Here is a 24,296-nt window from a genome sequence, read left to right as displayed (position 1 = left end):
GGAGCCCCGGAGCAGGTCGATGGAACAATCATACTTCCGATGTGGGGGTAGAGAAGTGACTCGGGCATTGTTAAATACCTTCTTTAGGTTATGGCAACATGTTGGCATCTTGGAAAGGTCTGGATAGTTGGACTCTAGTGTCGATGACAACTGTGAAGTAGGAGAAAGTCAAAGAAAACAGACAAACTACATCGGACTGGGCATGACAATTATTGATAACACAAGTGGATCAACACATCAGCAGAATGTGGCGCCTCCTTCAGGTCAAATGTACTCCTTTCTTTGTGAGTCTTTTATTATTAATTACAGGGAAACTGACTTTAACATCGAGGCCAGAGAAAGAATGCTGACTTCTACAAGGACAAAAAACTTATTGAGATGGACACAAACCATCAAAACATACATGGAATCACAATTTCTCTGATGTCTGATGTTTAATCAGACATGTTTAAGGACAAATAATCTGAAATGAATATTTTGAAATTTAAAACAAGTTACTATGTTGAAACCTCCTTCCAACAGATGTTCCTCAGCCTGTCCTCACAGTGTCTCCATCATGGACGAGTCCTGGAGACTCAGTGACTCTGACCTGCAGTATTGAACCTCCGTCTGCAGGATGGAGGTTCTTCTGGTATAAGGCTGTTCCACAACATTCACCCTACTACTACACCTATGAGCCTCTACCTGGTAGCACCACTGGGACTGAACAGGGTACCTACATTCTTCATGGACAGACACACACAGCAGGATATGCGTGCAGAGCTGGAAGAGGAGATCCTGTGTTTTACACTCTGTATAGTTATGTGAAGTTTGTCTGGTCTGGAGGTGAGTTTGTTCAGACTTTGATATTCCTGCACAAGGGAATAAATGTCCCTTTTGTGTTGACATTGTTTGTCCTGTGTGTGTCTCCTAATGATGTGTCTTCAGGTGTGAATCCAGCAGCGTCTCTCAGAGTGAATCCTCACAGACTGCAGCACTTCAGCACAGAGTCACTGTCACTGACTTGTGAGGGAACCTCTACTGAGTGGAGAGTGATGAAGGCTGATGACGATGGCCACCTGTCCCCCTGTTCTTCCTGGGGAGAAATGACTGGATCCACATGCAACACCAACACTAGAGCGAGTGGTGGAGTGTACTGGTGTGAGTCTGAAACACAGTTCAGCAATGCAGCCAACATCACTATACACAGTGAGTTTATATTCATTTAAAGGGTATTATATGTAAATTATATTTAGTTTAACTCAAATTATTTTAACAACCAATTCAACAATCTTGAGGGCCGTCTCTTTCATCCATGAAATGCAGCTATTCGCTCAGCTGCTGTATGAATGTGAATAACAAATGTGTATAAAGGTCTTCTGGTCATTGGACATCAGCTTGTTAGACTTCCTGTCCTCTGGTCTCTTTACAGGTGGTGATGTCATCCTGGTGAGTCCTGTCCGTCCTGTGACTGAGGGACATTCGGTCACTCTTGGCTGCAAGTTGAGGAAAGAAAACCTTCTTTATGATGTGGATTTCTATAAAAATGACAAACTCCTCCCAAATGCTGTCAGAGGGGAGCTGCTTATCTCTGCAGTTACTAAGTCAGATGAAGGCTTTTATAAATGTAGAGGAAGGAAATCACCTCAAGGTTTGGAGACTTTGACCTCAGCAGAGAGCTGGTTGTCAGTGAAATGTGAGTATGAGTTTATTAAAATTTGTATTTGAGTGTATGTGTTGTAGTACTTGTTTACTACTACAACACAAAAGTACTCTTCATGGTTGTGTGTGCTTGTGTGTAGATCCTGAAGAAGCAGCACCACGCTCTGTTTTTCTCGTGCTGTTGGTTGTTGGTCTGGTTTCTGGAGTTTTACTGATTATTCTCCTGCTGCTGTTTCTGTGTCGCTGCAGAAAGTCAAAAGGTGAGATCTTTTCCTTCTGATATGAGACTGATTTCACTGAAATAAGTCACAGATATTATTACACACACTAATTATTGATCAATCTGAAACTCAAGACAAACATCACACTTCTCTTGTTCCTGTCCAGCCTTAATCCTGATACTATATTCTTAATTTTATCTTAACATTTCATCTTTTGTGTTTGAGAAGATAATATAATTGATACAAAGTGGTTCAAATGATTGATGTAACCTTATCCTTTTTCCCACTGCTCTGCAGGTGATTCTTGTCTCTATGAAACATTCAGAGGCTCTGAAGAACCTGAATATTTTGTATTATATCCTGTGTGTTCATCACACAGCTGTAAAAAACCTAGAATCAGATGATTCAAATTTAATGCAAAATCTCTTGAATTAAACAAATTTATAATTTCAGATGAATCCAGCCTCACATATTCTGTGGTTCAGTTCAAAAACTTTAAAAAGAAGGGTAGGTGATTTACTTTATTTAGTGAGAGTTACCTCTTACATGAGAGATGATTTAGTTCTTAACAAAGTTCTTCATGTGGTCTTTGTGACAGAAAAGCACGATGAACCAGACAAGAGCCCCGTTTACTCGGATGTGAGGATTGCATCAGCTGCAGGTACAGTCAACACCAACACAGCTTCCTGGAGGATTTAACAGGTGAAACCTGCTCCAGTTTAATACGTTCATACCGTAATCCAACGTGGCCCATGTCAACAATACACACATCCTACATACAAGCACATGACAAACTTTAGACCTTTTTGAAATTGGTCATTTAAAAATACTTTTTTACTTCGAAATTATGACAATACTATGCAGTCATTACCAAACATGAGGGGATGCCACATCTCATTCATTCATATTTAACCATCCATAAATATTCAACTGAAAATGTGTTCTTAGAGGCCAACGTGACGTATGCCCAGGTTCACCCCCCCACTAAAAAGAAGAGGAACAAAGGTAAATAAAGTCCACATCAACTAATGACTCCTTGTGATGTGAGTTCCCTCTCAGGGAACTCAAGCTGCATAAAGACGCTGTGGGAAAGCCTCTGCGTGACCGCGTCATGAAGCACGTGTGAAATCTAACCAATGGCGAGCTGGTACGTCATAGGCGGGCGACACTGGGACCAGGGTGCTATAAAGGGACCCGAAGGGCAGGACCATTCATGTCTGTGCCTTCATCTAGTGCGTGTGAAGTTTTTCCACTTAGAAATGGCTGAGCGGTATGTGCAGTGTGCCCGCCCTTGCATCCGTTTCATTACGGGCAGGGACTCGCACGCCCTATGCGTCGTCTGCTTGGGCGTGGAGCACGCTCAGCTAGCCCTCGAGGGGGCTGCGGAGACTGTGAGCGCCTGTCGTGGCGCTCCCGTCTCTCTCGCCGAGCCCTCTTCTCCGAAGAGCCCCTCTCCGAAGAGGGCTCGGTGAGTCACGCTCCCCGCGGCTGCGGTCCGGCTCGAGCTGAGGCCGAGCGCCGGATGTCTTCGTGGGGATCACAGGTGGATCTCGGGGAGGATTCCGGGACGGCTGAGGCCTTTTCCCGGCCCTTCACCGCGGGACCCTGGCGCTCGTTTCCTGAGGTTCTGGAGGTTCTTACCCGTGCCGCTGACAGACTTCACATCAGCTGGCCGGCGGATAGGCAGCAGCCTACTACAACAGGTAAGCTGCAAGAACGGTTTTTGCCTTCCCGCATAGTTCCTCCGCGCCGGTGCTTGCCGTTCACACCGAGGTGTGGGCGTCCTGGGGGAAGCCGGTGTCCGCTCGAGTGTACAACCCGTGTACGGCTTTGTACTCTTCTCTAGCTGAGGCTAGGCGACTTGGATATGTGAGCATGCCGGCCGCGGAGGGAGCCCTGGCGGGCCACGTTTCCCCCGCGACCGTGTCGCTGAGTACACCGGTGCTGCCCACCAAGCCTGCGAGGATTACCTCGGCTCTGGTGGGCAAGGCTTATTCGGCGGCGGGGCAGGCGGCCTCCTGCCTGCATACGATGAGGCTCGTCCAGGCGTATTAGGCAGAGCTGCTTGCCGAGGTGGCCGAGGGGGAAGGAGATAACTCCGGAGGTAGTGCGTGAGCTGCGGCACACGGCTGACCTCGCGTTGAGTTTCAGGGCGCTGCGTCTGTGGGCTCAGGACTTCCAGAGACCGGCCCCGCAGGGCCGGTTCCTCTGAGAGGTCCTTTTGGAGCGCGAGCCCTCCGCCATGTATCTCAATGGGCCCTGCGTACAGTCGACGGAGGCTGCGCCACCCAGTGCCCGTGGCGGCCCCCTCAACGTCGCGAGGTACTACCCACCCGGGTAGACCTCCATCAGGCTTGTATATCGGAGCGAGAAGAGACCCTGCTGTGGTTGGAAGCCTCAGTACGAGCCCTTCCCCAAGACAGAGAGTCGGGCTATCACAGCCATCTCCCGCTCGAGTAGTTTCGACCCTTCTTGCAGTCAAGCTAGGCCAGCCACCCACTGTTCAGTGGTGGCTCAGGGCCAGGAGGTTCTCCCTGAGGGGAAACCAGCTCCGTCTGATCAAGGTCACTCGGCGTTGCCTGCGGACTCTGGCCCAGGGGGCAGGCACTCTGTCGAATCAGGGGCCGAGGCCCAGGGACTGGAGACTCCATCCCGGGGTGGTGGAACTCCTTTGGTAACACCTCGGCAAGGCCGAGTTGCATCTGTTTACCTCCAGACCACCAATTCGTCCTCTGTGTTGTTCCCTGGTTGCTCTGCTCCCAGGGGTTATAGTATGGTTCACAGACCTTTCGTCGCTCCTCGCAGGTCCTCTGTGGGAGACCCCCATCAGGGTGGACCTGCGGTCTCGGGCGTTGAGGTCCATCGTTTACCCTCGCCTCGAGCCATGGAAACCGCCGGCGTGGCCTTCGAGGGGGCCCGCCTCCTAGGAGCCGGTCTCTCGACCCAGGTCATGGAGACCATCCTTCACTCTAGAGCCCCCGCCACGAGGAAGGCGTATGCCGGTAGATGGAAGCTCTTTGCCACCCAGTTAACTGCCCGTCGGTTCAGTACTGGAGTTCCTGCAGGAGCGCTTTACCACAGGTTTATCCCCGTCCACCATCAAGGTATATGTGGCGGCCCTGTCGGCATCCCATGCCCCACTAGACGGGCGTTCTCTGGGGAGACACTCGCTAGTATCCCACTTCCTTCGTGGCACTCGGCCAGCAGCACTAGAGTTCAGTCCTGGGACTTGGCCATCGTACTAGAGGGTCTCTTCGGTGCTCCCTTCGAGCCCATGGCGGAGGTCGCAGTGAAGTATGTGGCTCTTAAGACCCTCTTCCTGCTCGCTATTTCTTCCCTCAAAAGAGTTGGAGATATGCAAGCCCTCTCGGTGGCCCCATCGTGCTTGGAATTTGCACCCGGTATGGTGAAGGCGTTCCTACTTCCTTCCCCCGGCTACATTCCTAAGGTCCCGTCCTTCGGTCGGGCCTATTGTGCTGCAGGCTTTCTGTCCTCCCCCGTTTCTGACGTCGGACCAGGCGAAGCTTAACCTCCTCTGCCCAGTCAGAGCCCTAGACTTGTACTTTCGCAGGACCGCCCTGTATAGGCTCTCCGAACAGCTGTTCGTATGCTTCGGGCCCCCCAATACTGGCGGCCCAGTGACTAAGCAGAGGATGAGCAAGTGGGTGGTTGAGGCCATCACACTTGCTTACGAATCGGCCGGCCAGCACGCACCTTTGGCTGTCCGGGCCCATTCTACTAGGGGTATGGCTGCTTCTAAAGCCCTGAGGTCAGGAAGAGTGTCGCTTCACGACGTTTGCATGGCGGCAGGATGGTCCTCTCCCCACACGTTTGTGAGGTTTTACCACCTTGACCTTAACGCTACACCTGGAGCACAGGTGCTCTCGTCTGAGTGTGCGTCTTAAACTTCACACCACGATCACTTGCTCATATGGTGAGTGGGCATAGGGTTCCCACAGCGTCTTTACGCAGCTCGAGTTCCCCGAGAGGGAACGTCTCTCGGTTACGTATGTAACCTTCATTCCCTGAAGGGAACGAGACGCTGCGTTTTGCCATACTCCCGGCATGCCCGTGGCACTCGATTCGGCCCTTCAGAGATGAATGGTCCTGCCCTTCGGGTCCCTTTATAGCGCCCTGGTCCCGGCGTCGCCCGCCTATGACGTACCAGCTCGCCATTGGTTAGATTTCACACGTGCTTCATGACGCGGTGACGCAGAGGCGTTCCCACAGCGTCTTTACGCAGCGTCTCGTTCCCTTCAGGGAACGAAGGTTACATACGTAACCGAGAGACGTTCTGTCTCCATCCAAAACAAAACACCTTTTAAAAGTTAGAAAATGGTAGTTTGTTGTTTTTAAAATATTCTTAAATGTCTGTCTATTCCGACTTCAACTATTATTATAACATATTCTTCTTAATGTTACACTTTTTTTTCTTGCGTGTTTTTGTGTTTTACAATTCTGATAACTTATATCAGTATGTCATTCTTTTTAACTAAGGCACTACTTGTAGAAATACTAAAATAAAATATTTAAATTGGTAGGAAAATCCAGATCTGTAGCAGAAGAGGAATCTGTTTATTCTGAAGTCAAACCAGGAACATCTGGTAATGAAACCATTTAAAAGCAATTTATTTCATAAGAGTTTAACGTAGTCAAGCACCTTCAAGCTAATTTAACCAATATTGTTTTTTTTTTCTTCCAGATCAATAAAGACATTTTCTTTTTATCAACAGAGGTAGAGTAAAAAAGAGCGTTGATCTTTCTTTCCCCGATACGTCATTGTAACATAGAGCCATGATGCTTCCCCCTGGGGACACGAGAACCTTCATCTTATGGAGACATTTCATCATCTGCACAGATTGAGTTCTTTGAGTGTGTTTCATGCCCAGAGACACGGATCAAAGTAAAGTGCTGCATATCTCCTGCTAAAATGAAGCATCATCAAATCAGACTCATCTAAATGGGAGCTAGTGCTGCTCTGTGGACACATAATTACAGTCTCCTGAGTGCTACTGAGATTCATTTTAAAATGTTAGATGTAGTCTGAAGTAGCATAAAGTCTTTTGCTTCTGCTAGAGGAACCTCTGTAATACCTTTTTTCCAGTAAAAGTGGATAAATACAATTTCACATGGCGTGGGTGTCCCTTTTTTGAGATTGTATATTTTTTTTACCGTCTCGATATGTCAGAAGACATTTAGTGTTGCAAAAATAATGTGTCAATTTCCAAGGGACTGTTCCATTTAGCAACTGATGGCTGTAAGAAAACACGCATCAAAAGCTTTAAGACTCAGCAAACTCCTGCCAGCTTTCTTTATCGTACTGAGAAATCTAAAATATTATCTATTTGTTACTGAACACAGCTTTGTTATGGAGAACTGAACTTAATTGAAAAAGTCCCATTATGGGATTTTTGTCCTCAAAAAACTGGGCAGATTATTTAAGAGAATGCAACCTCGAGGGCACTTTACCATTTAAAATCATCCACCTTTGCCAAGTTATTTTTAACATGGGGGCTATTTCTGCATGTGATTACTTAAAAGGTTCCTCTAGATTCTCATCTGACTGGAACTGTTTGTAAATTTCGTTTACGTTTGGATGTTTTAATGGTTTTATGTGAAGCACTTTGAATTGCCCTCTTGTTGAAATGTGCTATACACATAAAATTGCCTTGTATAGATTGATAAATAAGTCCCATTCTGCACTTTCCTGACTTTGAGAGAAATGTGACTCAGCTAAGAAGCTTTAAACTCTTAAACTCCTATTTAAGTGTTTGAGACAAAACGCTCTGATTTCCAGGCAGTGGAAGAAAGTCACAGAAGCCACATGAGTCGTGGAAGAAGTCAAAAGTGAGTTGATGGTTGGGGGAGGATGCATTAGGGATGCAGCGTCTGCAGCCACCACTGGGGGCAGTGATGCACTAAAAGGCTGAACAATCCTACGTTTTCCCACCCCGCCCCTTATTTTGATCTGAGTCTGAGATATGAATAACACAGGCACGTGCACGGACATTTTCGGGGGCAGGTGCTTAAACCAAAATAAAAGAGCACCCACCAGCCAAAATATTTAAGATTCAGACTTCATTTTTACCATTATACAGACCGGACAATAATTAAAAACTTACCTCAAACTGATGGTGAGGTTCACAGTGGAAACTACCAGAGGTGTGGACTCGAGTCATGTAACTTGGACTCGAGTCAGACTCGAGTCATGAATTTGATGACTTCAGACTCGACTCGACAAAACGTACAAAGACTTGCAACTCGACTTGGACTTTAACATCAATGACTTCACTTGGACTCGAGCCTTTTGACTCGAGAAGACTTGCTACTTCCCATGAAAACTGGGGGAAAACATTTTCACACGGCCGCGCCGCTCTGTTTATCTGCATCTGTCAAAAAAATGTGCGCCACCTTTATGCAGAGAGCGCGCGCTGCCTGCACGACATCCAATCACTGCAGTCCCACCTGGTTCTGATTCGACAGCATCTAAACAGGCACATTGCAAGACAACCAATGAAGCGCAACAACGCGCCAGTTGGAAAAATGATACCGAAGATAGTTTCGTTTGGCTATAAAAATTACGAGGTAGTCGACAAAAAACGAGTTGCTATTTGCAAACATGCGGGTCGAAGATTACAGACGGAGCTGCCACAACGTCCAACTTTGTTCGACACCTGAAGTTGCACAAAGAAAGGTAAGTTTTGAACGGATGCTGAGCATCCAGCTCGTTCATGCTTACAAAAATCAGGATTTTTGAACCCGGATTCAGACTCCGATGGAAATCCTCGCCAACATTATGTCAACGTCCGTTTTAAAGTACTATAACACAGTCACAGTCGATCCACCATTACCCTTCCCTTCGTAGTCTAGGTCTGTGAGGCAGCGCACCATCACCCAGGGTTCCCCGTCCCCACTTTGCTTTAAAGCATATGACTTCGGTTTCTTGAGGGAAGGGCTTTTGAAGCAGTGAAAATATTCTTAATATTGCATAAACGGAAATGTATTATCGTATACCTTAGTGTACAATAGACAATGAATATTAACACAACATTGATATGAGTAAAGAGTACTTTCGAATAAAACATGTGGTTATAAGGGATTTTCTGACATCTGTTTCATATTCTTCTGTTACAGGTATGAAGAATACCAGATGAACAAAAGCATCGTAGATGAATCACAACAGCCAATCTCACAATTCCTGGACACTCGTATAGGGCGTTACAGCATGAGCCACTGCTGTGCATTGTTCTAGTGCAATATTCTGTTGAAATAGAATTTTTTGTGACAATTACATTTTCTGTTTCTTACTGTATTTGGTTAATGTCATTGTTTAAAGAGGTACAAATACAAATCTTACAGACATACATGATTTGTATACATTTTATTTCTGTAATAAGACTTGAAATGACTCGAAACTAAAATGGTAAGACTTTGGACTCGACTTGAGACTTGTTGGCTTTGACTTTTGACTCGACTTGGGACTTGCCTCATCTTTGACTCGACTTGACTCGGGACTCGAGGGCAACGACTTGAGACTTACTTGTGACTTGCATAACAATGACTTTGTCCCACCTCTGGAAACTACGCCACCTGTTGATCATAGAGGTGCAAGACACGCGAGCCGGGAGTACGGCAACAATAAGCATGTAAGCGAGAGCAGGAGAAAATATTCCTGTGGATATTCATCAAGTTGTGGTTTGTCTGGTGTTTAACCACAACAGAAACACTACACTGATGTGTGGGCAAATAAGATGGACACTGATACACAGAAACACGATGGTTTTAATGAGGACTAGCTGCCACTGATACAACTGATGTGTGTGAAATGAAATTAGGTGGCTGAGGGTGACGAGAAGAATCTTTCTTAGGCGACACTCATCGCTCATCGTGGCGTGTAAATTATGCTTTTTTGACACTGATAGAGCACATTTTCAACTTACCATCAACATACAATCAATCAAATTAAACTTCATAGTACCTGTACAATGTTTGTATTGTACTATTTGAAAACACGTAATAATACAAAGGCAAAACGAAGAAGTTGATTTAGTCATCGTGACGTCTCCTCTCGTTTTTTGTTCAATGAGCCACAGCTTTTATCCAAGATATTCGTTTAGTGTAAAAACCGGAGGCCAAACTCTCCTGGCTCTGACGTAGTGACCCCTGATGTGACGTCAGGAAAGGTGATACGCAATAAGGCATTTGCTGCGCGAGCCTGCTCGTCTGTATATTCGTGGATATTCAACTGTTCCTCCATTTTATAGGTGAATGTGTATCAGCTGCTGTGTAGTGTGCGTGCGTGTGTGTGTGTGTGTCATCGTGTGTGCGTGCGCAGCAGGGTGGAGCAGGAGGCGGGTCGCGCCGATGGAAAAGACGCACGGCTGCTCTATTGGACGGGACGATACAAGACGCGCCTCCAGACGCCTAAAGACTACGATTTTTATTTTTTCTCTCTCTTCCGAGACAGGAGACAGGAGACATGAGGCTCCGAGACACCTGTCAGCAGGGCTACACATCCAGAAGCTGTGCGAGCTGCATCTCGAGGCTCCGTGTTTAACCATGGACGAGCTGTTGTCGTTTTTATCATCATCATTCTTTTTATTATAGCCTCTCGGTGACCGAGGAGCGGGAACTTACTCTGCTGCTCTCTTCTCTTCTTCTCTTTTGTTACCCTTCGTTTATTCATTTGAATCGCGAGCCGCATGAGTTCCCCGCTGTTTCTAGGTCAGCTGGTCGGGGTCCCTTTAGAAATAATGCACCCCACCATGGAGAAAGACACGACTCACACCAAGATCTTTGTCGGCGGGCTGCCGTATCACACCAACGACGCCTCACTCCGGAGATATTTCGAGACTTTCGGGGACATCGAGGAGGCGGTGGTCATCACGGACAAACAGACGGGCAAGTCCAGAGGATATGGCTTTGTGAGTGGATTTAAGTTACTGGTGTGTGTGCCGGTTGACTGAGATAGGAGTTGAACACATATGGGATTTAATTCATGTTTGACTCGCAAAAACACACCATAGATCGTGTCTGTTTGAAGCACTTTGTCTTGATGGTTGCCGTGTTTTTGTGTTTGCATTTGAGGCTGCACACACTGCCACTTTGTTGCAGCAGAATTCTGACACATGTTTAAGTGTACAGAATGAGGACAAACACGAAAATGAGAGGCGAGGGATGGGGGGGGGGGGGAGTGGTCACAGAGGTGTGACAGTTGGCTCTGCAAGATAAGGCCAGCGGTAGTTTAATTTTGACTTCCCCCCTCATGCATTACCCCCCCCCCCCCCTCCCCTCTAGCAGGATGTGGAGACTGGACTGACATGCAGCAGCTGAACTGATCGCAGCCTCTCCAGTGATCAGCCAAGTGACCAGAGGTTGTCATGAGTCGCTTTGGGACAGCGTGCTCATTTCATCCCTGACTTCCCCTTTTGAGCCGTCTGACTTCCCTGCAGCAGCCTGTTCGGCCCCAAAATGTCTCAAACCATCCGCTGCCTCTGTTTGCATGACGAGACCCTGGAGCCTGATGCTGCGAAACGAAAGCAAACAAAGGCACTTTTACTTTCAGTGTTCCGTGGTGGAGCTCATGTATCAACTATGTGTGTGTGTGTGTTTGTGTGTGTGTGTGTGAGCTAACCTTCACCACCCCCTTCCCGCTGCTATCTGCCCACTCCTCCACAAACCCCCTCAAGGTGGATTCCAGTATCTCCTCCTTGACAGCACGGAGTGAAAAAATAACACAAATCTGCCTCCTACATGAGCCCCACTGGAAGCATTCAAACACAACGATGGCTGTATTCATGAGCTGGAGTCCACGTCTCCTCACACATTTAGCAAAACAAAAGATGTATTTATTCAAGTAGAGATGAGCTTCATTGACCCGACTCCTCCCTTTCTGCTCTGTGCCTGATGTTCCATCATGTTGAGGGTCAATCCTTCTGCACTGGAAAGATAAGCCTTTGCACGCAATTTGAGCAGCTCAAAGCGTATTTATTAATCAGGTGACGCTGTGACACCGTCAACAGGTGACCATGGTGGACAGAGGAGCGGCAGAGCGAGCGTGCAAAGACGCCAACCCCATCATCGACGGCAGGAAGGCCAACGTGAACCTGGCCTACCTGGGGGCGAAGCCCCGCAGCTCCCAATCCAGTAAGTGTACTGGATTATGATTTTTTTTTTTGTCCCTATAAATCATGGAACTGCTTCTTCTTTTTTCTGCACTTCACGGCCAAAGAGACCAAATGTTGGCGTAAAAACGGTAAAGCTTTTCATTCACAAACTGATGCATGGCACGAAAGGAGGCGCCGCAATAACTCGACGATGGCAGCGCGACGCGAGGCCAAGCCGGATGGTCGCTGGCGATGGATCGCGAGCGATTTTTCGAGGTGTCTTGCACGTTACTTTTTCGGGTGTTGCATTGAAATAAACGGAGCCCCACAGCCCGGGACGATCAATCCAATGAAAATCAATGAATATGTGCACAGAACGGAGGTCAGTTGGATAAAAAAAAAAAAATTACTAGTGTGCTCCTTCCAGCCGACTCATTCCCACTACTGTTTGTGAAGTGGACTTAACGCACAGCTGTCCTGCCGCTGGGCCTTTTCGGTGTCAACCACCAGCGCTCACCCTTCACCCCCCCCCGCCCCCCCTTCCTCCTTCCGACGGCTCGCTGCACACCAGACCGTGACAGCATCTCTCTCTCTCTGCTCCTCTTAAAGCGCGACCGGCTGAAATACTGCCGAGTGGAGGTGCGATTGACAAACACTGGCGCCAACAACAACCCGACTGCGTGTCCTCATTGTGCGACGCGACTCCCCCCCGAGCACGCGGCCAATGGGAGATGGCAGCGCTCAGTATATTTTCTTATTGTGTGCCAGGGAGAATAGAAAGAGGGAGAGAAAGAGGGGGACGGGGACTGTCGGGAGAAGAACAGTGCGTCTGTCTCCTCTTTGTCCGAGTGAAGAAAGGAAGTAGATATGTGTTTTGTGTTTGGATGTGGGTTCGAACAAAAGAGGAGGGCTGAGGGAGTCGTGGCTGTACACTAAGAGGAGGAGGAATGGTGACATGAAGTCAGGAGGAAGAGGAGGAGGAGGAGGAGAGCCTTCTCCTTTCTTACTCAGCTGATTCCTGGTGAACTCTGTATGCAGAGGGGTCACAGGTCATTGTGCACCACTGTTTGTGTGCGTGCAGGCTGAGGGAATAAGGGAGAGAAAACCGCCTGTGTCCTCGTGTCCTTGTCTCTCGTTGTCCCTTCATCGCTGCCTCTCTTTGTCTGCAGGTCTCTCCGTTGGAGTTCAGCAAGTCCATCCCACGTGGGCTCAGAGGCAATACGGGTAAGACGGAGTATAATCAATACCTCTATTTCCACCTCTCTCTCTCCTACCTCCTCCTCCTCAACGCGCCTCACTCCTCCGCCCTTGACATTTGGGAGCACTCCTGCTCTCCGCTCGGTTGGCGCGTCTGAAGCACGTTTTTTCGGATTTGCCTTTCGCTGTCGTCTCCTCTCGCTTTTCTGGACCATCAAACACACGAGAAGCTCAATCCCAAACTTCTGTCACGCACCACTCAGGTTTCACCGAGGAGACATTTGGTGAAGCTTCCCTTCATTCCTTCTCCTTTTTTCCTCCTTCATATCTGTTTAATATCTCCGGTTGTACAGCTCAGCAATCCCTCAAAGGGTTGAAATCCTGTCCCACAGATCGAGGCCTAATAATGCGACTATGCGTCCTCATCACCACCTAAATGTAACATAGATGCATTTTTAACCGCCATTGACGCTCCACCGAGAGGAGTGACTCAGTTCCGCGGGGGTGATGATTTGCACGTGGTGTTCTGAGGTGACGAGCGGGTCTGGTGGTGAAAGGCTGTGGGATTGTCGAACGTCGGTGGAAAAGGTTTCGAAAGGACTCCGGGGCGACGTGAAGTATCTTAAAGTTAAAGACTGGGCGGATGGTTGTTGTTTCAGAGATTTCAGCTTCTCAGCTAGAAGATTCTTCATCTGCTTCGTAAATATGTCCATTCGTCTGTAGATGTCACGAAAAGTAACACTTCGTAACCCGGTGGGTTCAGAGGAGTGGGTTGAGCTGAGTTTATGGGAATACCGGGAGAGACGTGTTGGAGGCGCGGTTCTGCTCACAGGATTTACACTAATTAGCTCCAATTGGTGTGGGAGTGAGGTTTTTGGTGAACCTGGATGAGGATGGTATCAAACAGATCCACAGCTGGGTGAAGTTTCAGAGTTAAATATCCGGTCTTTGTGGGGAAAGTGTGCAAAAAGTGTTTTATTCTTTGGTTGATGTAAAAACAAAACAATTAAAAAATAAATTGCAGGCGGGATTAAGGATTGTGCATGATGTCGTGTTTTGGTTCTTCCCACTGACTTTCTCCAGGATGAGCTGCTCCCGGCGGCTACAGTGAAGTCCATTAAAAACCTCAACGGTTCTGAGTGCTATTAATATTGCAGTCCCCATTTTCTGAATGAGTGATAAGGGAGTTGAGGATGACCCAGATGAGTCCATGAATGAGTGATGACGGGTTGATTGACGCCCTCCTGCAGCGTGACTGCAGCGTACCAGGCGGAAATGACACCCCCCCCCCCACTGAGTAACTAACCCACCTGTGAGGCAACACACACACACACACACAAGGTGGCTCTTTGTCTGTCGCAGAGGAAACGCCCGCAAATTCAAGAGACGGCGTGTTCATCTGTCTTTCTTTTATTGTAGTGTTTTTTTCCTTTTTTTTCTCCTATTATCTTTTTTTAAACTTAACATATATTAATGAATGAATCAGAAATCAGGAGGTTGATGAAGCCAAAACATGCTGTCGGTGAGGAGATTTAGTAGAATTTAGAAATATTTAATAATATAAACCAGTTGTAATAAAGAATAAATAAAATATTTTCTGAGCCGGCTCTAGACATTAAATATGAAACTACGGATGATTCCTTGATTAATCACTCACTCTATGAAATATGTTGAGTTGACCTCTTAGTCCCAAACACAAAGATATTCAATTTACAACCAGGTCAAATAAAGAAAAGAAGTAAATCCCCTAAATGAAGCGCAAACCACATCCAAAAGCAAGAAGAATAGAGACCCAGCTGCTCGGAGTTCCCCCTTTAATCAACCAGTCATTTCATGGTCGGCTTTTACTCTTCGACACAAAGCACTCTGAAGGGAAGATGTGTCGTGAGCCAGAAGTCGGTTGGTTTTATGGCGACAATCAGTTGATAATGATTATCAGCAGAGGCACAGCTGAAGGCGACGGATTCCCTTTTAAACCTCTGCTTTTAAACACCGTCAGTCACGTCCTTTGTCTTCAGGAGATCCGAGCGAGTGAATCGACTCACCGCCTCTGGATCCCTAAAGAAAACAGCTTTGGATCACACGTGTCCTGCTGAGATCCCTGTGCTGACATGATCGGTATGGCTTGCAGTCACAGGCGAACAGTTCTTGGCAAAGCGAAGGACGTCTTTAGATTTTAGGGGATTCACCCTCCATTCGCCCACACCTACTACTGAATGTCATGTGATGTATCAGGTGTACGTAGGTGTGGGTCTATCGGTCGCTGGACCCCTCGGATCTACCACATTTGGTTGAACAACACTTACAGCAGGAGTCGACTACATATGTCTGGGGTGGGGATGGGGGGGCGTTGTCATTCAAGGGAGGGAATGAAATTAATTTTTTGTCAACCAGACAGACAATAGATGTGCAGCGAGGCTGTTAAATGTGGAGTGTTTCCTCTCTCTCTCAGCAGTACGCGGGTGGGGAGGGGGGGGGGGGCAGCAGCCCACCTGTTGATGGGTTACAGTTGTTGCTGTGTGTTTGGGGGCCGGTGGGGCACGTAACGCGGTTTTCTGCTTGTGGGTTTATGGTGAAAATGTTTCTGAGTGAAATATCAGCGGCTCGTAATTTTTTTTTTTAAAAACAGACGAGGCGACTCCTGACAGAACATGAGCTGGCGTTTCAGACGTACTTGCGACACGAGTCATTGATAAAACATATGACACAACACATATAAATATATATATATATTTATGGATTGGCACTTCTCAAAGAAACAAACATGAAGACATCGAATAATGGTGTGTTGTAAATATAAGCTCATGAAGAATAAACATGTTGTGTTCCACACAAGATGAACACAACACGTAAGAGCAAGTGTCCAGCGCTGATGTTGGCCTTTCTATCCCTCACCCGCCCTCAAGCTGTGTGTGTCTGTGTGTGTGTGTTTGTTACTGTCAAGAGAGGACGGCGGGTCATGTGTGTTTGTTTTTTTTTCCCCTTTGACTGACTCACCCTCCTCACATCCCTGATGTGAACTATTATAAGCGTGGCTGTCCCGAGGCATGAAGGATACGATGGCTGATCCTTCACCTCTAAGCATCTCTCCCTCTTCCTCCCCCTCCCACTCGCTCCTCGCCCAAGGAGTCCTTGACCTCGACCCCCTTTCTTTCTTTCATCTTCTTTTTTTTTTTAACTCTGTGCATCTGATCCTTTTCATCTGTTTTTTTTTTTGACGGAGGACAGCGAGGAGGAGGAGGTGCAGAGGAAGCAGGCTGTGAGGGAGTGAACCCAGAGAGAGAGGGGGGGGGGGGGGCGGGGAGTCGATGGAGGTTATTCTGCTCTCGTGGGTCTGCTAGTGAGCGTGCAGCTGCGCCAATTAGCCCTGCTATTCCCTGAACTCACACACTCACACACACACACCTACAGACACACACACAGACTCTCCTAAGCTGCTCAACTGACTACACGAGGCGGCAGCTCTCCTCTTGTGCGATGCCGCTGTCACGTCGAATCAAGTGTCGTGCCGGTGCAGCGGCACGCGGCCGAGGGAGTGACACTGCACTTCTGCTCGGGGGGGGTTGGGTTGGGGGGGCGGGGGGGACTCGCAGAGCTCCCAGTGAGGGAGGCATGTGATACAGTGGTGTTGAAGAGCGAGCTGGTACCAGCTTCAGCCGTGTTTAGACCCGACCTGTTGTTGTTGTATGCCATTAGACTGCGTGTTAGTCATGGTGTCGCTTTTTTAGGCCAGGCCTCCCTCGGAGACCCCTGCAGACCTATTAGGACTCCTCACACATGCACACCACTTTTTCTCCAGCAAGTTACGGCAGTTATGCTCGGTGCGTGTGAGTGTGTGTTCTGTGATTGTATCACAATGATCAGCTGAAGTAGGTGATGGTCACACCTTCTTGTGCACCTCTCAGAGCTTCCTTTGGACCAAAATGTCAGGAGGGTTGTGAGGAGATTTGCTCTCGCTGACACGTCGACCCCCAAACGCAACGCTGCGGGGCTTTTGAGGTCGACATACATATGACATATGACATACATTGCGACATTTCACATGCTCAAAGTCAGTCCGATATATTTAGTGTTGAGCCTCTTGTTGTCACCAGAATGTTTTAGACACACACTGAGAGCTTCCTGTTTGAAAAGAGATATTATCATAATTTCTTGATTGCACCACCACCAGACGAAATGAACACCTTGTGTATAGTGGTTTTGAGACTTGTATTTTAAATGTTCTGTTCTTTTAGGATAATTATGTGTTGTACTATTTTCCAACCTGTAATTTTGCAGCATCTGCCGGTTGCCTGGCAACTGCTCGGAACCAAGAGATGCTCCGGCAATAAAACAGCCCATTTATTTTAACCGACTAGGCAAAGACACAAAGTGTTACTTGGTGAGCTTTCCTAATAATTACAGAGAAATGTGTTCAACACATTGCCAAACGCACCCATAATCTACTCAATATACAGAAGCAATACCAAGAGATGATGCACGAGACATCTGCAGCCATCCTGTTCATGTCCTCGCTGAGGCAACGAAAACACGGTGTCGTACAGTTACATTTCACTCAATTTATGTACATGTTTCAGTTTGACTTCCACGAATCAAGCAGATACAGAAATTGTTGTTTTCAAAGCAACTTAAAGGTTCGATAACTCCTCCGAAAGCTTAAGTAAGGTGAAATAACTAATATATGATATTGGCGGGCTTGGTACGTGGTGTGTGTCAGTGTGTGTTGTGTACACAGCGCAGTGTTTGTCATGTACACCCGATCCCCGCTCCGGCTCTGTTTAGGGGTAAGCAGCAGCAGGCCTGATCCCTCTCCCCCCCCACCCCACACACACGCTCGGTTGCAAGGTCACCGCGGGGTCAGCGGGTCGGACACCTTGGCGCTTCTTGTGTATCGGCAGTTACATATACTCTGCATTCATTGTGGCATCTTGTGTGTGTGTGTGTGCGTGTGTGTGTGTGTGTGTGTGTGTGTGTGCATGCGTGCGTACGTGTGTGTGTGTGTGAGAGCACACGTGATATTTTATTTGGAACAGAGCTTTTCATTTTGAACCAGGCAGTGAGCTAATTACTTGAGTCACAAGGGAGAAGGTCTATTTAAAGGCAACACGGCGGATAATTGCTCTTAAAGAGGATGAGGGAGCTTTAGTGGGACTTGCATGTTTAATGCTGGGATGTAAAGAAAAGGAGAAAAAAGATAACGGCAGTGTGTGTGTGTGTGTGTGTGTGTGGTTAAGGTTAATGTGGTCAGACCTGAGTGTTTCATTTCATTTTTTTCACCTCTCATGTTGTATGTTTTTCACACAAAGAAAGATCATTAAGATTCAAGATGGCTTCTTGCTACAACAAGCTATTTCAGATATATAAGAATAACAAATGAAAAATATCAAAATATTTATTGTGAAATAACAGTGAATAAATAACACATTTATCTTCATGAATTTTTTTTTCATTGAAATGATAGTGGAATTTGAGTAGTTCATAATAAATTGTCATGCTAACCTCTTTCATCCAGTTTGTGAATCCATCATAACACACCGTTCCCACTCAGTTGATGGCTCGTTTAATCCCCGTTGCTCCCCCCCCCCCCCCCAGGCTCGCCCAGCAGTACGTCTACCCTCAGGCCTTCCTCCACCCGAGCCTGGTGCTGCAGTCCCAGCTCGGCCCCACAGCGGCGGCCCTCGCCTCCCCTTACCTGGACTACAGCTCCGCCTTCAGCCCCTACGCCCCCGCAACGCTGGAGCAGTACCCCTACGCCCCGTCGCCCTCCGCCGGGTACCTCGGCTACAGCTTCTCCCTCGGTGCGCCGGCGCCCGCTCTGGCGGCCTCCCCGGCCCCGGCGGCCACCTTCCACCCTCCGCTGGCCGCGCTCGCCGCCCCGCAGGCCTTCCTCCATTACCCCCCGCCCGACCGCATGCAGTGAGCGGTGACTGTGAGCGGTGACTGTAGACCTGTGACATCATCGGGACTGGTTTACCAGGGAGTGTGATGTAATCCAAAGGGCTTTTAGAAAGCACTCACTCCTCTTTTTTAAATATATATATATATATATTGTTATTGATGTTGTAACAGGTGATGAAATGTTCTATTCCTTCGGTCATCAGCACTCGATGGGAAGGTTTTTCGTGCGTGGCAGGCGACTGGTAATCTTCTGGATGTTTCCGCTGACCCCCCCGAGGTCGGAGGCGGGCCGACCGCTGCAGAGCGCGCGGGGGAAGAACACGAGGAACGCGTCACATTGGACGCTTTAGTGCTGCGGCTGCAGTTTCTCCGGAGGTGCCGAGCGGGACGCTGGATGTTAGATGAGCCTGGGACCGGTTCCTCTTTGAGAAGCAGAGGCCCGATTACCTCCCCTCCAAGGTTAACTTTCTGCCGATGGCCTTAGATCTCTGTCTGTCTGTCTCTGCACCTGGTTCAGGTTGTGTTTGTCCTTTTTATTGGTCTCTCATCTCGATTGAACAAAATGTTTATTGCCCCCCCCTCCTCCTTCTGTTCCTTTTATTTGCCGCGGGCACGTTGCTAGTCACAGACTAACAGAATATGCAATTACGATGTGGAGGGACGAGGAACTTTTGTTTGTTGCTGCTGGAGCATTGCAGCAGAGAGAAAGACTTCAACCCTTAAAACACAATAGTTTATCAAAGAAAACCCCCGCAGCGGCTCGTTGGGCTCATTTTCTTTTTAGACCTGTAACTTTTGGAGCCGGATTGTTTGTGTTGTCTTTTTAAGATACTCAGAATACAAAGCCGTCAATGCATATCAAGTGAACGTGTTTGGGTGCAGGTGCCGTGTTGCTGGACGTGTGCGAGTGCATTTGGTGTGCGAGTGTTTGTGTGAGATAGAAATAGAGTGGCGCCGTGCACGCCGGTGTCAGGACCTTTTCCAGCCCATTGTGCTGCTCAGAGTTGTGTCTTTGTTTTGTCTGTCTTGTCTTTGTCTCTTTTTTTTTTCTTTTCGGGGCTGCGGAATACAGACGAACCCTTCAGTCTAATAAACCAAGCCATACGTCACGTTTGAAACAAATATGCAAAATAAAAAGGAACATTTCTAAATGAGACGTTTTTGGAGTGTTTTTAGAATTACAACGACTGAGGTTACAAAACTGTGTGAGACACGTCCAACCTTCTGTCCTCCAGATGGCTCATGTGCTAGGTGTTTGTGCTAAGCTGTCCGGCTGCACCTTACTGGTCTCGCATAACTCACAGCAGTGAAAAAGCAAATATGTGTTGTTTCCTAAATGTGAAATTATTATTTAAATTGTTTATGATATGCTACAATATTATTATTTATGAAATAACCTTTTCCATATTATAATTAGATCCTTATTGGCATACCATGACTTTGTATCTATTGTGTAAGACATCCGATACTATAATAATAATAGTGCATTTAAGTTATGCCTTTTTTACATGATCATGACGCAGTATACTATGACTTTTTATTATTTTTTAATGACTTTTTTGTGAGATGTTTATGACATGCTTTTCCTTTTATTATTTTTAATAAATTATTTTATTTTCTTGCCATCGTTACTGTGGTTCATTACATACTTTTTATTTAACGAAATTTGAATATTATAAAGAATTTCTTTGACCTGTCACACTGTACCTTTTTTAAAATAATTTTTAGCATACTATGTATACTATACTTTTTATTTTTTTAAATGATACCATACCAATAAACAATTTTTTACATGTTCATGACGTGCAACAATATGGTTATTTTGGTCCTGCTATAATTATTATATAATTATATAATAGTATTAGAATAATTGGATTTGATTCTTATTTTTTTTAATGACATTGTTTATAGTTTTTATGATTTTGGTTCTTATTTTTTCACCTTTTTATGATATTCTCCAATGCTATATTGTAACTTATAGATATTTTGGAATATTTTACTGTGGTTTAGTATACTTTTTCCTTGACTAATTTATATGACCTGTTTATGGCATTCACACGCACACTGACATGTTTGAGGTCTTTGACACTCTCTGTACGGCCGTACGCACTGCGGTGGCGGACCGCACTGGACGTGCAGCCAGACACCTGCGGCGGAGTTCGACATAAGTGACCTAGATAAATCTATGGTTCAAAGAGCAGCGAGTGTAGTCAACTACTGCTGCTAACACATCCCGTCGGACCCGGATTATTTATTTATATCCGTTAATGAACTTTTCTCCTCATGTTACCCTGGTAACCGCTGTCATTGCAGACAGTTGCGTGGATTTTACTGTGAAAATCTACGTACTTCCGGTTTAGCGGCTACGCTTCGTATTTTCGTTTTATGGAAAAACACACAAAAGGGATTAACGGAGTGAAAAGGTTCTAAACGAAAAACGAGAAAACGCCCGCCCACTTCCGTTTTACCGTTTTGGATTAGAAACGAAAAACGAGAAACGAGTGTTTTGGTTTTCTGGTTTTTACGGTAAAAGGGACGATCAAAAGGTACACGGACCTACACGGACCCTCGACTTATTCAAGTTCTGAATGTGTGCGTCACGTGCTCTTTTCGCCCTCTGCTGGCCACAAGACGCACTGCAAGTCACATTTTCCTCAATTTACAGCAACCTCACAACATGCTCAATTTAAAGGAACAAAAATGACTCGCACTTTTCATCAAGTTTTCTATGTTTATTATCATTGAAACGTTTATTGAAACGCCTTATGCTCCCAGTGAGGGTCATAATAATAAAAGCTTGCACGGCCGATCTGCAGTGAACAGACCTGCTATCAAAGTCTGGGAAACAACATTTCCTTTGTATTGCGCTGGTTCAGAACAAAAAAAGCTGATGGTTTATGTAAAAATGAATATCATAGCAAATACCATAGTGAGGGGAGGAGAAAAATTGGTGACAAAATGAAAACAGTGATGGGTACGAAACAGGAGAAGGGTAATGGAAATTAAAAATGAAAAGTACTGTATCTGCAATCTCGATCTCACACACACACGCACACAAACACATATACACACTAACTATATGCACACATACTCACAGGCAGGCACACACAAATGCACACGCTCACTCTCAGGCATAAACGTGCACACGCACACACACACACACACACACACACACACACACATGCTGCAGAGGTATCCACACAAACACAAACCACAGATAAAATGTAGTGAGTGAAAATATTGACACCTTGGTAAAATGTAATGGTATCATACATCCACGTCTTGTGTCTGAAGTGCAGAAAACAACCTAAAATGGAGATAAATTCAGATGAATATTGATAAAAAGCATGCCCATCTTCACTGGTCTAACACAACCTGAAACGACCACAAACCCAGAATGTTGCCCTCTCTACCCAAACCCCAACCCCCACCCCCCTCTACTCCACATTCACCTGCCTCGTGCCCTCTGACCCCTCTCATTTCACCATAGATCCAAAAAAACAGCGTGAGTGAGGACTGGGGTGGGGGGGAGGAGTCCTGTTTTGTGTTGAGGTCAAAGGTTGTGAACCTGTTCGTTTTTACAGTGGCGTCGGAAAAACAACCTCATCATGTGTTAGTCTAGCTCTGACCATTTGGGGTTTAGTATTCTTTGCAATGGTGTGTGAAGGCATGGAGGGGGTGGGGTGGCGTGTGTGGGGGTGTTAGCGGGTGAGGTTGGCGTAGCACGGGGGCCTTGTCCCTCATCCCTCTGAGAAAAGGGGGCGGGCTTTATAGGGCTTGCGTCTTGAGCTCGATGGGCTCCCCTCGGGCATCCTGCTGGCCGTTGCTCTCGGGGGGGCGGCTTCCCTTCAGCGCGGCGAGGCGCTCGGACAGGCCCCTCATGCGCGGGAAGAGCATGAAGTCGTACAGGATGGCCCCCATGGCGCCGCCTATCATCGGCCCGACCCAGTACACCTGCAAGCGGCAGAAAACGGGTCAACAACCGGAGAGCTCGGCTCACTTGTGACCTTCGCTCGGGGCCCGCGGGTCTCACCCAGTGGTTGGCGAAGTTCCTGAAGAGCACAGCCGGGGCGAAGGACCTGGCGGGGTTCATCCCGGCGCCGGTGTAGTTCATCTAACACACAAGACACTCGTTACCAACGGGCTGTTTTCTTTTCTAAACGTAACTGTTGTTGGATGTCAGTGTTCCTCCTCACCCCCATGAGATGTCCGATGGCGACGGAGAAGCCGATGGACAGGGCGGCGGACCCCATGCGTCCGTTTCTCCTTTCGTCGGTCACAGCGAAGACGCACACCACCAGCTGCATGGTGAGGAACACCTCCACGGTGGTGCCCATCCCCAGACTGATGCCCGGCTGCAGCTGCAGGTACACAAGAATGTTCAAATCAAAGGAATCTGTTGAGTTTGGTCTTTTTGCCGTGTAAAAAACCCCGCGGCCCTTACCGTGTTCATGGCCATGTTGCCCCTCATGTTGCCGGGCGTGACCCCGTAAAGCACAGCGGCCCCGGCCACAGCGCCCAGGCACTGGGCGGCTATGTAGAAAACGGCGCGGAACAGGGACATCTGCGAGCCGACCAGGTAGGCGAAGGTGACGGCGGGGTTGATGTGGCCGCCGCTGATGTGACCGACGGACTGAATGAGGGTGGCGGCGGCGAGCCCGAAGCACAGGGCCACGTGGAGGACGTGGAGAGGCCCCGTGGTCCAGCGCAGTGCGGCGCCCATGCCGAAGAACACGAAGAACATGGTCCCGAAGAACTCGGCGAAGACCGCCCGCCAAAAATTCATGGACCGGAACTCCCACATGGTGACTGCTAGAGGCTCTCCACCAGATGAAGGAGGTTCTTCAAAGAGAAATCAGGGTCTAGAAAAAGGTCGTTTTTTTTAACCTTTTACGACCAGATAAATAATAAAACAAAACAAAACAAAAAATGGACTGGACCTTTGCCGAAGCCCTGAACTGGGCTGGTGGAGTCAACTCCGCTGCGCTCGCTTTCCGCCTCTGTCCACCCGCCCCAAAGACATAAGGTGTGAGGTAAGGCGGGGGTGCGGGCGGGGAGGGGTCTCAGGTGGGACGAGTTGTCGAGCCGGAGGTGGACGTTAAATGTGTCTGATGTAGAGACGCTGGACCGACAGGGCGTCCGGGGGACCTTTTAGCCTCTCTGACGGAGGGGAGAGGGCCGGGCAGAGGCTTTATAACACCCCACCCGGGGGCCCCAGGTGACGCCATAATCC

General features: G+C 47.5%; 2 protein-coding genes and 1 long non-coding RNA gene across 5 annotated transcripts; 2 read left to right on the top strand and 1 right to left on the bottom strand.

Annotated features, from left to right (window-relative positions):
* Positions 1-1,417: 1,417 nt before the first annotated feature.
* LOC119199483 (uncharacterized) lies at positions 1,418-6,668 on the top strand. The gene is made up of 7 exons (XR_009956279.1): positions 1,418-1,675; positions 1,782-1,901; positions 2,316-2,369; positions 2,461-2,523; positions 2,811-2,867; positions 6,404-6,466; positions 6,565-6,668. It is a non-coding gene; the product is annotated as an uncharacterized LOC119199483 (long non-coding RNA).
* A 3,532-nt stretch (positions 6,669-10,200) lies between these two features.
* rbm38 (RNA binding motif protein 38) lies at positions 10,201-20,806 on the top strand. 3 transcript variants are annotated; one of them, XR_005120734.2, is made up of 5 exons: positions 10,219-10,786; positions 11,885-12,008; positions 13,138-13,192; positions 18,758-19,152; positions 19,267-20,806. XR_005120734.2 is itself a non-coding variant. In XM_037478376.2 (4 exons), the coding sequence occupies exons 1-4, from the start codon at positions 10,565-10,567 to the stop codon at positions 19,083-19,085; spliced, it is 729 nt and encodes a 242-aa protein (XP_037334273.2). In that variant the 5' UTR covers positions 10,219-10,564; the 3' UTR covers positions 19,086-20,806. The 3 variants fall into 3 exon arrangements, 2 of the variants coding, with proteins under 2 accessions (XP_037334274.2, XP_037334273.2); XM_037478376.2 differs by having other exon boundaries at positions 18,758-20,806; XM_037478377.2 differs by lacking the exons at positions 13,138-13,192; positions 18,758-19,152; positions 19,267-20,806 and adding an exon at positions 12,578-13,127 and having other exon boundaries at positions 10,201-10,786.
* Positions 20,807-22,831: 2,025 nt separating this feature from the next.
* Positions 22,832-23,867, bottom strand: mipb (major intrinsic protein of lens fiber b). Its single transcript, XM_037457017.2, has 4 exons — positions 23,508-23,867; positions 23,260-23,424; positions 23,097-23,177; positions 22,832-23,017 (listed from the first exon to the last, which is right to left on the bottom strand). Exons 1-4 carry the CDS (start codon positions 23,865-23,867, stop codon positions 22,832-22,834), a joined length of 792 nt encoding a protein of 263 aa, XP_037312914.1.
* Between the last annotated feature and the right edge of the window lie 429 nt (positions 23,868-24,296).

The sequence above is a fragment of the Pungitius pungitius genome, chromosome 1 (assembly GCF_949316345.1).
Source record: "Pungitius pungitius chromosome 1, fPunPun2.1, whole genome shotgun sequence".
NCBI classification, from domain to species: Eukaryota; Metazoa; Chordata; class Actinopteri; order Perciformes; family Gasterosteidae; genus Pungitius; species Pungitius pungitius.
This window is presented reverse-complemented; position numbering and strand designations above follow the sequence as displayed.